The sequence below is a fragment of the Linepithema humile genome, chromosome 5 (genome assembly GCF_040581485.1).
Source record: "Linepithema humile isolate Giens D197 chromosome 5, Lhum_UNIL_v1.0, whole genome shotgun sequence".
Taxonomy (NCBI): Eukaryota; Metazoa; Arthropoda; class Insecta; order Hymenoptera; family Formicidae; genus Linepithema; species Linepithema humile.
In genome coordinates this window covers 5388656-5402378 of record NC_090132.1, presented here as the reverse complement: position 1 = coordinate 5402378, position 13723 = coordinate 5388656, and the positions used below count along the sequence as shown (strand labels likewise).

At 36.1% G+C, this 13723-nt stretch overlaps 1 protein-coding gene across 5 annotated transcripts in view; it reads right to left on the bottom strand.

Annotated features, from left to right (window-relative positions):
• Positions 1 to 13723, bottom strand: part of LOC105670149 (uncharacterized) — a 138327-nt gene that overhangs the window by 63595 nt on the left and 61009 nt on the right. For all 5 annotated transcript variants that reach the window (XM_012363494.2, XM_012363497.2, XM_012363493.2 and 2 more), the window contains one exon: positions 1145 to 1235. In XM_012363494.2, coding sequence (XP_012218917.1) covers positions 1145 to 1229 — 85 coding nt within the window. In that variant the 5' untranslated portion in view covers positions 1230 to 1235. The remainder of the gene's footprint in view (positions 1 to 1144; positions 1236 to 13723) is intronic.

Sequence of the window (13723 nt, the reverse complement as noted above, 5' to 3'; positions counted from 1 at the left end):
AATTGGGAAAGATATTAAAAAACTTATATCAATAAAATAGTTCCGCATTAAAATTTTGCGTAATTCAACGATCTGGATAAAATTCAACTCGAGCATCATAACGAAGGAAAGTACAATTATTATTATAACGAGATTTCTCATTTTTTAATTCTTGTTAGAATGAGATCATCTCGATTATTTCTTAATTAGCAATTATATAATTGTTATCTCAGTTCTGTCAAATATTAACAACGTTTCGCGCAGTTATTTTGAAGGAAATATTCGATAATCACATATATAATTGCTGTAAAAACAACACGCATCGCATTTTAATTACGTAATATATAAAATAATAAAATATATTTTATAAAAACAGTTGAATTGCAGTCGGCAGTGGATTAATTTATAACAATGCATAAGCAAAATTGTTTCACAAATAATTAGCCTTTCAATATGCCCGTCATTTTAGCGTCAAGAGAGAAGAGGGATTGTGCAGATCGCAACTCGCAAAGTGACACTTACTGCTTGTCGACGAATCAACTAAAAAGTAATTACAATCCATGCGCGAATTTCACAAATTTAATATTCAGCAATTTGTCCAACGCCGGTTGAAACGCGACATGTTATTTTCGGACAGTGTGAGTTCCCCAAGCTGTACAATTACTCGCTCATCGCTTCTCCGCGATTAACTGCTTAATTTATCGCGACGATGAGTGAAACGTTTGAGCACGGTCATCCCGATGATAGTTACGTAAAACGGATAGACACGTTAGAGCTCGAGTAAAGATAATTTATCGAGCACTTAGCCTCTACGGTGACGTCATTTCTCGGACCGCGAGAGATCATCTATCATTGTGTGCAGCCAGACAATCGTGGATCAGGATTTGCTTTCACGATTAAAACGGTTCATTAGGGTTGAAGTAAGACGAATTGCCAGTCGACGGCACGCGATCAATATACTCGTTTAAAAAGTCACGATTTAACTGTTCGTTTAATCGTTAAATTGCTCTAAGAGTGTTATTTGAACATTAATTTTGTTACGATTTCAATTACGTGAAAAATCGTTTAATATTAAAAATTATATATAAAATTTCGAGAATGGTACTTACAATATTGTAAGGTTTGCATAAATATAAAAAATAGAATTTTTTACATAAATACTCACTTATATTCTTATCCCTGTATTGCGGCCGCACATCGCCGATGAAACAGACGAGAAGCACCCACACTGCAAACCAACACGTTCCCATTTCGACCTGAAATAAGAAGCGACGTTCTGAATGGATTTAATTAAGAATTCAGTGGCACAGCGCACTGCACTTTGCAGTTTCTTTACGGCTGCAACGTTACCGCAGTCTTGCACGATGTTTTACTCTTAAGCAAGGCCATTACGACGATGTAGCAATGACGTAACTCAACAATTTACTTAAATATCTTAACGAAACAAATTTAATTATGCGTGAAATCAACGTCTAACCAATCTTGATTTAATAGCATGCATAATTACATTCTTAAAAACTTAAGAAATACCAAAGTCTTGGAAGCGTTTGCTTAAAATTTCAGTTAACGTAAAATAAAACATTTGGAGCGGGATCAATATAACGCAGATTTATTCACAATAAATTCTAGTCGCTTTTGCTCGCTCGGAAGAAACGTCGTCGTTTCCTTACGAAAACTTATCGTTTTCCCGTTGCATCTCTTCCGATCCATTATTGTACTTGTTCCGACAAAGTTGCCACCCACAAAAGGACAAGCGTTTTAATTTATAAAAGTTTCAAATTTATATCTCTTTGTGTCTGGGTATTTTACAATCTTAAAATCTTCGGAAAACACGAAACATTTCCAATAGACATTTGCAATATCGTTCAACTGTTTCGCAACTTTTAACACGATAATTTCTTCGTAATAATATAAACGTTATACTAAAAGATTGTCATTGTGCAGTTTCGTACAATTTTAATCTTGTCACCGGAGAAAATGTATTCGCTCGCTAGATCGAAAAGATATGACGGCCGCGTCCGCCTTTCTAGAACTATGTCGGATCATCGAGCCATCTCATAATCGCTGAAAAGATAATACTCCTCAACTGTCGAGGCTGGAGACGATCCTTTGTGGCAATAGCGTGGATAATCGAAAACCGAGAAAGACACGGAGCGTAGAATCTGCGGTAGTGGAGCACAGTTGAATATTTCCGGGTTTCCGGCGGATGCGCATAGAGATGTTATAAAATATTTCTTTGAGGATTTCAACTGTGCAGATATTTCGTTCGACAAGCGTTTCCGTGCGGCACGTATTCGAATCTTTATGTCAGTTTCCGCGAATATTATTCGCGAGTTGAGCCGGAACCCAGAAAAGTTCTCTCAGAGAGAGAGAGAGACGACGACGACGGTTTTATCCGTAAAATTAACGGGATTTCGTTGTCAGGATGCTGCCATCGGTTTTTGCGCGCACATTTTATCGCCATTTTCGAAGGAATACGCGCCGAATGTTCCTATCTCATTTCACAGCGTAATACCGAACCGTTAACCCGAGAATGTAGATCATTTCTAGGTGACTAAAATCACCCAGCAAAAAAAAAAATTACCGAACCAAATACCATAAAAAGTACTTTAACGATCTTAAATTTATTGCGAATTTGTGTTTCGACTCGCAATTATTATTAGAAAGAACAGATGTTTATATTTCATCAAGTTTGTCAGCTTTCTAGAGAAAAGTAAATAATTAATGCTACGCTTTTATCTTGTAAGAATGGACGAAAAATATAAATATATGTCTATATTTTATATTTCTTTCGTTAAATACGTCCAGATTAATTATTTTTTTTCTTGGGTTGTAGTTCTATTTGTGACACACATAAATATAGTGAGAAAATTTGCTCGACCAAAGTTAGCGTTAAATGATGTTAGTGCAGCGTATCAAATGTTACGACTTAACTAAGTACATCAAAGTGCTCTTAGAGTATACGCCTGCTAAAAGGATATTCTAACAGTAGTTAAGTATATTCTTATATTTTGGTATTAAATGAGCGAAAACACTATAGTATTGCAAAAATACATAATTAAAATAATTTATAGACATTAGTAATAAAATATTACAATAAAATATAATAGTATCTGAAGAGAGTATTTTAATCAGGAAAACGATTCTGAAACGTGAATATAACACCATTTCACAATAGTGGTCGAATAATACTTTCGCTAAAAATACAAGATCAAAGGGACACATATTGTTATCGACATTTTTAAGAACAGTATAGCCATTCTCGCATCTAACCACGTTCCACTCACATACATTTCGTGAACGGGCGAGTTGGAGTGTGTCCGAAGGATAGACATCTCTCCTTGCCCGAGATGGCGGGTATATATCCCTTCCGGAAACTTATCGGAGGAGCTGCCCTTTCCGGAGAAATCCCTAGATGAGCAGCGTAAATGTTCCTATTCTCCACCGAAAGGAAAACATCGTCCAGCGCTCGAAGTGCAGGTTCTCCTCTCGACCCCAGGATCATCTCGACCGAGAGCATATACGAACACACGTAACCCGTGTGCGTACGTATACACTCACACGCTCCCGACAACGAAATGATTCTCGCGCGCCAAGCTGGCAAGCCGCCTTCGAAGATCCTTCGAACCTTCATCGATCACTATATACCTGCCGAAGTCAACTTCTCTACGTATCTCGTTTCATGGTTAGTCGGCTCGAAAATATTCCCTATCCCTTTTCATCGTGGTGGAAAAGGGCGACTTTAGTGCGGCCGTCGAGACGTGAAATTTAGAACCCGCTCTTCGGAGGTAAATAAAACGTATTCGGGTCGTCGGATCCTAGGATTCGCCGACCTCGAGATTACTCTTTTGCCCTTGCACCCTTGGACCTCAATAAAATACGATGTAAGTGCGAATCATTTTGGTCGGCTTCTGAAAGCTGGAATAATGATAGTCTAATTGCTAAAATACATATTCATATGTACTTCACATTAAATATTAAATACGGTAGTTTGATTTTACGTTTCATTTATCTAATGCAAATTTTGTAATCAACGTTATCACAAAGTGAAAACTCAAATCGACAGTAGCAAATAAATTAACTTATAATTGATGTTTTATCAGTATGTCTGACTTGCCAAGAATTAAAAGCGATGTACAATCATTACTTAAAAATACAGAAAAATTATGATAAAAGGAAAATATTAGAAAATGATATTAAAGTAGTTTATAGACAATTAAATTAAATTAATTAATAAATTAAATAATTCTCGAATTAATAGCATAAAAAATTGAAGATATATTCTCTAACATGCATGTTCGAAAAGCGCAAATCTCGGACAATTGTAAAGAACAGAAAAAAGAAGAAATGAATTGGACTAAAGTAGAAGATTGGTGAGACGAATTTCCGCGAGCGACCCTACCATGTCCGGCTGAGTGATAATTAGGGCTTTTCGTCGCCAAAGTATAGTGGGCAGACCAATGCTTCCACAAGAAAATCCTCCAATCGAAGAAACTTCTTTCGTTAAGTAGCTCTCTAGAGATTAAACTGGGTCTCCATTCAACTTGGAGAAATGCACTTTCTTCAGAAGTCAGAAATGATCACACATACCTGCGATATTTATATTCAGCCTTTCGCTATTGAAAATTTAAATGCGTCTAAATGTGTGACATTTATGTGATATCTTTCGAAAAATAATGTAATAAAATCATGTTTTATATTATATAGAAGAATATTCTTTTAATGCTTCCATTTCATTAAAATCTCTATTGATTATTGTGTACACCTTAAATTTGATTTAATTTATTTGAAAGTATCAATTTTTCTCTCATGCGTATATAAAATCATTAAAAATGTTTTATATAAATTTATATACATACGTAACATTTTAAGAAGTGTTAATTATTCCTAAATTGAGGCAGCAATAAGTACGAATTTCGCAAAGTTTAGAAGCGAGTTCGCTAACTTGGGCTAATGCGACCGTAATAAGTGATGACATGTATAAAACAGTAACCATGTGGAGTAAGCAAAGAAAGGTAAGCGGCAAAACCCGACAAAACACGTCTAATGCGCTTTCAAAACTGACAACCCATTTACGAGAGGTATAAGATTAACAAACAAAATTATAAATATCTATTTTCTACACAATTATATAAAGACAATGTTATTTGCTTTATCAAACTATTGACAGACTTTAATTAAATTTATCACTTTAACAAAATTATTCATTTACTTGCTTTATTACAATCAAAAGTTTCGCTCTTACAATTGTACGAAATGGTAGTAAAATATCAGTTACTGAAAATAAGCTCCAAAGAATTTCCTCGTCAATCGTAGGATCAAAGGGTTATTAACAACGAGAGAGCGGTAATAATCGCAATAAATAGCGGCGATATTGTGGTGGAACAAATATCCGGAAATGTCTTTCCCGAGCTGAGCGATATTAAAAATTATTAATGACGGTCTCGACAATCTTCGTTTCCCCTTAGCCCTGCGGAAAAACGAGAAATTAAGGAACGCGCAAGTGGACGGAAGGATAAAATTAGAGAAAGATGAAAGTTTAGTTCTCTCGAAGAAAGTTTTTACTTTGCCTCATTGGGTATCGCGTAGTTGAAACACCTTCCCCGAATGTCCGCGCACTTGGTTCGCCACACTTTACCCCAGTTCTCATTATTATCTCGCTACTGCCGTAACGTCATTCTTAAGCTTCGCTATCGTCCGTCCACCGTGTCGTTATTGCGCGCCGGAAGCGACGTAGCGTAGAGTATAAATATAAACGACTGCGGATACGGAATAAGGGAGAAAAAGGGGCGAAACAACGTTCTACATTTTTGCGTCGGTAATCGTCGCAAGCTCGGGAGCTCGTAGCGATAAACGCGGAAGTGTTTATATACGATAGTATCAGTACCCTTTACTTTCAAACGGAAAATCGTAAAGAGGAAGGTATAGAACGACGAGAGTAGAAGAGATTCACTAGAGACCGATATGGGATGAAACATTAAGATTAGCTCTATCAACACGAAAGCGGAGAAGATACGGAAATCCTAGTGAGTTTATATAAATTTTTTATGTTTTTTATATTTCTATTCTCTGCTCTTAAGATATATTAATCAATACAATTGCAGTAATTTGATATTTTAAAGCAGAAACACGTCTAACTTTGAGAACTGTCGATTTCAACAAATACGTGACATTTTTTTCATAAAAATCAACATGATTTACAGCATCAAAGATTGAATGTATCAAAATGATATTGATTTCAATTTCTGTTTCACGTATTTCAGAAAAGTTCTGAATTTTATTTTCGATCCCGCCGTAAATATTACTTCAATATACAATTTTCTTACTACCACTACTGACCGCGGGTCGTTCCGACGAATTGGTTGGGGTCGCACGGATCTCCGGGATTCCGATTAAGGATCAAATCGTAACGAACCTTCGATGGATCCTGACCTCGTCGAGCAGCGAGCAGAAATAAGTCTAAGAAATAGCGGGGGAATAGAAGTGAGTAATCCGCCGTGGCACAAATGATGGCGGAATCGATCCACGAGCGACACAAAGCCGCCTTACGCCCGGCCGATATCGGGACGCAAACTGGAGCTGTTCTTTTCGCAATGTTCCTGGGGAAAAAGCCTTGGCAACGATACGCGCGGATATCTGCGGCCTCCTACTCACCCTCTATTTATTCGCGCGAAGGGAAAAGACTTTTCTCGATAGAAAGGCAGAGAGGAAAGAAGGGAGCGGGGGAGAGAAATAGAAAATGCGAGGCGCCGAGTAGAAGAGTGCCGTAACCACCCTCAAGCAGCCCATCGCATCAGCGCTAAGCCTGCCTTGTGTGCGAGTTCGTCCTTCAGACCACGTTTTTCCAGACAATATTCCTTATTTGTACCAGATGCCTTTCGAAATGCTCCTTCCTGCCTGCCCAAACGCCCGCACGTCGACGGTATACTTAAGCCCAGCGAAGCGAAGTAATCGAAGGGGAATGGCGGAATGAGGGCAAAGGTAAAGGAGATGGCGATTGGAATAATACGAAACAAAGAATGAACGAGATCGCAGAAATGTTAGACATTTCATATATAATATAGCACTGTGTGCAATATATGTTTGCACAACAGCCATTGCAGAGTCATGTCAAATACTCTAGTTTTATGAGAAAGCAGAATAAACAGAAATTTGAGAATAAAAGTTGAAAACTTTCAGAGTAAAGGAAAATAATATTCTCTTTGAATCAAGATTTCAATATCGATACTTTTTCAATGATTCCAAGTATGTAAATCGTACTAAAAAAATTAAGTTTATAATATTAGTAAAAAATAGTTCTATAAAACGAAAGATGCGCTTTTTACATTAAAAATAAAATTTTCCTAAAATACAGTACTTAAATACAATAGTATTACGTTGATACTTAATTTATGAAATATCATATAACGCTATTTGGTTACCTATTTATTATATATTGATTTTAAATCGAAATATCGCAATAGTCGAGAGAATGTCTATCATGGGCGACATTTTTAGTGCCCATCTCGAAGGCGGATGGTATCGAAACAAGCAATAAAGAAATACGACAAGTAGTGCTTTTTGTTTCCTTTTGTCACGATCGCGATGGACTATCTTGAAGAGCGCCCTACATAGTACCGGTTTATTTCCGGTAGAAGTAGAAAACGTATTATAGCAAGCCGCAGTGCGGAGAAGTGTACGAGTGATAAAATGGAGCACCTAGTCAGACACATCGAAGGATTCGCCGTTACGTTTCTTTTTTTTTATGCCATTTTATTCCATATCCCATCTCACGATTCCGCCCTTTTTCCATTACACCATTCTACCACTGCATTGGCTTTAGATTCACGTCGATGTGAGTTTAAGGATTGATTTCGAAGACAACATAAAACAAATAAGAAACAGCATTATGGAAAATACGAAAGTAATGTAAGCTTGACAATGTAATCTAAAAAATAATTATAAATTCTGCAAAATTTTATAATTGTTTCGTTTCAATTAAAATAATCAAATTTTAAGTTTAAGCCGGAATAAAAATATCTTTCTAGAATAACTAACTAAACGTAAGAATGCATTTATGATTTCATTAACTTTTAAATCATATTTTGTGATATCTAATGAGATAAGAAGCAAAATAATAATTACATATTGCGTTAATTAAAAATTTTTTCAAAACTTGACATTTTTTGCGCAAGATATGTAATAATTCAACATCGCTGATGGAATAATAAATTCAATGTGCACGCGGAAAGCGACTGCAACAGGGCGCCGCAATTTTTCGCTCATCTCAGTGGCGTCCCGATGCGTGTCGACGCGCGCGTTTCTCTCGCACGAGTTCACCGAGACGCGTGTAATAATCCGGAATAACCGGGAAAGCGGAAAATGCATTTACAGGCGCTGCTCTTTGGCCCCATGGGCGCCGTTTCCAAGAGTTCGCGTTTTCCTTTGATCTACCTCAAAGTGTGCGCGCCTTTACTCCCCATTCCCTCCTCTTTTGCCCATGGGTTACAGTGGCGGTTTAAGAGTATCTTGCGCCTAAAAGTAGATTCAACGTACAATGCCCTAGGGGTATCGTTTACGCCAGAATGGCGAGCGAAAATCTAACTTAAATCCAATTAAAATGCACCTTTCCACGAGCGAGCTGATAGTACGCTGAATACAGTTTAACCATTTTAGTCTGTCTTTCTGCCCTTCCTGTTCTATGTAATAGAAACTATTTTCCGACATATTAACTGAGTTAAATAGCAATTTACATGCAGTCGACATTGTAAAATTTACGACTATTTCCTCTAAACGTAAGTTGGAAATGACGCATATTCTTTCGATAATAGATCTATTGCACATAAATATATTTCAGACAATTAGATACTATAATACATCTGTTGTGCAGCAAAAAGCTTGCATGATAATTAAATTTGATATCATTTTTAATTACATGGTGCATGTAAAAAAATAATGCTCTTCCTCATTTAAAAAATTACACTTTCAAGAATAAAGACAGCAAACATTGTAATAACTAAAGAGAACTTTAATCTCTGCGATCTCTATGCAATTTATCGAAGAAAAAGTAAACCAAGAAACTTTGAAGAAAAAGAAATGCAGGTCAATAGAAAATAAAAAATAATGCTTTTAGTGAAATGAATTGCAGAAAAAACGCGCAGACTCAGAGCCAACGTAACACATTTAATCTCGTAAAAATAGTTCGGTTGCCAACAATTCGAAACAAGCACAAGAAACGCTACGAGAAATGTAAATAAATGACGGTTACTTTGAAAAGTGAATTCATGAACCTGTCGCAAGACAAGTCTGCACTGGAGAGGAGGAAGGAGGCAGCTCCCACACGACATATGCGCGCGGAGACAATTAACTTTACGCCAGCATGCAGAAGCAGCTTTCATACCGGGAAGCATACCGGGAAACAATTAACCGATCTTCCACCACTGCGAATGAACCTCTGCTCATGTGGAGCGCAAAGTTTCCCTACTTGATACGGAATTAATTCAAGGAGCATGTTCGTGATCTCAATGCGGGAATATTTATAGCGAGATGCGGGCCCTCACAGCTAATCTATAAATTGTACAGTCATTTTAGAAAGAAGTGATGTATGCACAATCGCTTTATTTATCCTAAATGTCTTTCTCTTACTCTACTTTTAATATTTTTATAAAATTTATTTTTAGTATATTTAAAAAAAATCTTTTAGTTACGCAATAATTGTTAAAGATTTGTAAAATATAAAGATTAAAGATAGAATCATGTAGCAACAATTAATTAAATATTAATGACATATTAAACCGCCATAACAGTCAGGATTATATTATTTATTGCAATTATTTCACGTTCTGATAATAGGAAAGCCGCGATTGTTCCTAACAATCGGGCAGTAGTTATCAGTAAGTTTGATAAGTGGGATGCCAGCAATAGCAGCCTTGCCGGCACCCGAGCCGATAATTTCGCAGCATCACGCGTGAATTTCGCACTCCAATTATCGCTCGCAATCCCGGAGGCGATCGAATACTCTCTCGTATCGATGTAAAATTAACTGCGGAGAAACGCCCGACCGGGCCGATAATCGATCGCAGTCGCGTCGAGTATAAGGTACGGGTTTAATTTTCAGGAGCTCGCGATCGGAAGGATCCTTCGTTACAGGCCCTGCCTGTCCTGCTCTCCGCGAGTGTACGATGGAAAGCCACCTGTTGATTGGTGGTAATACCGATTTTCTGCCTCACTCACAGCAACGGGTTTCAGTTTGCTCTCAGAACTGCGAGCAACCGCGTACTTTCAGGAATAGCAGGACCGCAGGACCCGGGATCGCGGAGAATCCACGCGCAGAGAGGTATACGGCATTTAATTAACTACCTGATCGATACACCTGCCCGGGAGCTCACCTGAGCCTGGATTTCTCCAGGGACAGCTTCATGGTGCCCATGAGCGACAAATTGCTTGACATTAGATTTTTTAATTAACTTATCATCTATCATAATTTTTAAAGTTGATTTTTCTTGTGTATCAATTTTACGTATTTATTTTCAACTCTAAAATAAAACCATAATCTAAACTAAACACCGTAATATAATCAAAACCGTAATCTAACACCTTGTTAGACCTAACACCAAACCTAAACTATAAGCAACAAGCCTTAGTATTAACATCCACCACATTATATTTTATTTGATATTTATACCTAACTACAAAACAGTATAAAAATATTTTACGCATAAAAATATTATAATAGTAAATAAATTCTTTATAAAAAATTATACATTTTGCAAATATTTAATTCTATTATTAATTCTAACAATATTTTGATAACTGATATTGATATTAAAATCAAATATTCAATCATTAATACGAATTCAGAAGATTAATCAACAAAGTGTTTGCATACTACGGTTACATATATAAAGTACATCGAACATATTCCTATGCGGAAAACAATATCCGAGATTGAAATTTTATTTTATGAATGATTTTGTTAGCTAAAAAAACCTGTAGTATTCTGTTACTATAACTGCACTAAAAAACAATATAAAATTGAACAATATAAAATTGACAAATAAAAAACATCACTTTTTAACAAAATGTAACGTTTTAATATTGTAAAATTTATTTTAAATATGTTGTATATTAAAGAAAAATATTCTGTTTTTATTTCACATCGTGTTATATTGAAAATCTGAATTAATAAACAATTTTTAAACTTATTATCTGTTGAGTTTCGTAAAACAAATCATAGAAATGCAAATGACCATGAGTACCAATATAGTTTTAACTCACTCGATAAAACTCACTGTAATAAATGCGTCATATAGTTTCCATTTTTATTTTTCCGCATTTTTCGAGTTCATAAAGTTTCTATCCGAGCATTCTTAGAGCTATTGGTATTCGCTTAGCACACTAAAGTTTCAAAGTTACTCGATACAGTCTTATTTTGCTGCATCGCCGAGTTTAGCGGAATTGCTGGATGGAACATTGCTTTGGTTCCAGTGAGACGCGCAAAAAAGATGCGCTCGAAACTTTGAAACGTGATGCGGGCACAAGTAGCCACAGTTTCGAAAATCATCTTTCTGCATCACTTCTGTGTATCGAGCCTCTTTGTTACAATATTACTACGAAAATCGATCCAAGTTCAAAACAGTTTTTGCTTGAATTAAACATTAGATACGTGTTTCAAGTACAAATCGATCTATAGAACAATCACAAAAAATTTATAGTTTATGTTTCAAATGTGCAAATAAGCAGACCTCCTCGTTGCCTTACTGAATACTGAATGTCTTCGTGTCAAGCTAATCTTCTATCAAACAATTATATTTAATTTTATTTTTGGAAATGTAAAAATCGACTACAACTTTTTTTAAAGAATAGTTCAATCAAACTTTTTATCTTTAAAAATATAAGCTATGAATACATATTACAATCTTAAATGTGTACAATAAAAAACCTGTGCCACAACTTTTTTATTAAATTATTTTTAATTTTATTTTTAACATTTGAAAACCTTGAAAGTAAATATTATGTATTCTATTTTTAATAATATATATTTAAAACGGCAGTAATTAATTATTTGATTGGCTAATTTTAACGAAAATATCAAGGATGCCTGGTTATATCAGGTAGCCAAATGCGCTAATTTATATGTAACTGATAAAAACCAACAGAGCATTACCTTTTAATGCTGATTTAATGGATAATTAAAATTTAGTGCTAATTAATGGAAGATTTTACAATCATCAATACTTGCTGATTGCGTTTTGTACATTATCCGTCCGTTCAAAAGTCAAATAGAATCATTGACGCGCAGTTAAAATAAATATTATAGATATTAAAATATTACAATATTTAATATATAAGAAGCACGCGCGCGTAATTAAAAGCACCGACAATATGTTCAATCAAATAGCAATTGCCTGTCGAATATACGCGATTTTTATCGATAATTAAAAGCACCTTTAGTACAATCGCATTTTTATTGCAAATGCATATTTATTTCAGTGCATTTAATTTAATTGCTCTTGAAGAAGACAGACAAATTCATGTTTCTCATAATTTTACTCTACTTCCGAACATTAACCGAGTATTCATTCAGCCGTTGCAATAATTATTAATCAACGATGGACAAGGCTCTTTCACGCGGTCTTTGACCGGAACCGACGACTTTCTCGTACAATCGTTCCCGCGACGACGCGAAAGCAGAACGCACCGGACGACTGGGAGACACGCGAGTATACCTTGTCCGTCTCCTGGTTTCCTGGTACATCGATACCAATAACCAGCGACTCTGCGCACGTCGATCGTAGATAACGGGCTGCGTCTTGCACCTACCTGCATGCGCGTGACCGACGCGAGCAGCTCTTTCGAAGCTGACACGCAGGCGTCAACGATGGTTGTAAAAGAATAAAAATGCCAAAAATTAACGAATAGCGATACGCGTACCGTATAGTTGAAAAATAAATCTAGACGTCATAATTTATAAACAAAACAATAAATTTTAAATATTTTCTTGCCTGTTAAATATGAATAACACATTTTCATTGTAAGATAAAAAATGTTCACTTAAAGCAAATAATATTATATTCATTTATGTTTTGTGATATCTTAAATTTTGTATAAAATCATAAATAACAATATAATGAAATTACTATATAATTATACAATTGCAATATTGCATAATTATTTAGTTTAGAGCAATATACAGTAACTATTTGGTTCTCTGTAATTTTACACGCACAACGCTATTGCATGCAGCGTATGCACTTTTTCAATGCATTTGCAAATACGCAATTACAAAGAGACAAGGTCGTTACATTACACATCGCATAACTATTTCAACGCTGCGACGTGATAACTACCTTTTTTCCTCCTTATCAATGACAAATATGAACTCTCTACTTCACTATGCCCGAGCTAGCAAGTGCGAATAAATCCAAATTAAAAAGTCAAGATTCCTCTCAAGCAAAGCGTATCCTTGTGTACACTTTCGCAAAACAAAGATATGAAAGATCGAATATCGAACTGCGCACAACTGTAACTGAAGCACAGCAGCAGTTCGCACAATTCTCTCGACAGGAGCGAAAGTTATTATGCGATACTATGTCTAATTACTCGGGACAGCGACTAATGAGAGATACCGGAAACGCCTGTCTCGCGTTCCTTCACATGCCTGCTGATCCAAGCATCGAGTCAGGCATCGCATCGGCATGATGCTCAACCTGCGCCTGTCTTCGAGTCGATTCCTCGATCGCCTGCTTGCCTGGGACTCAGAGGT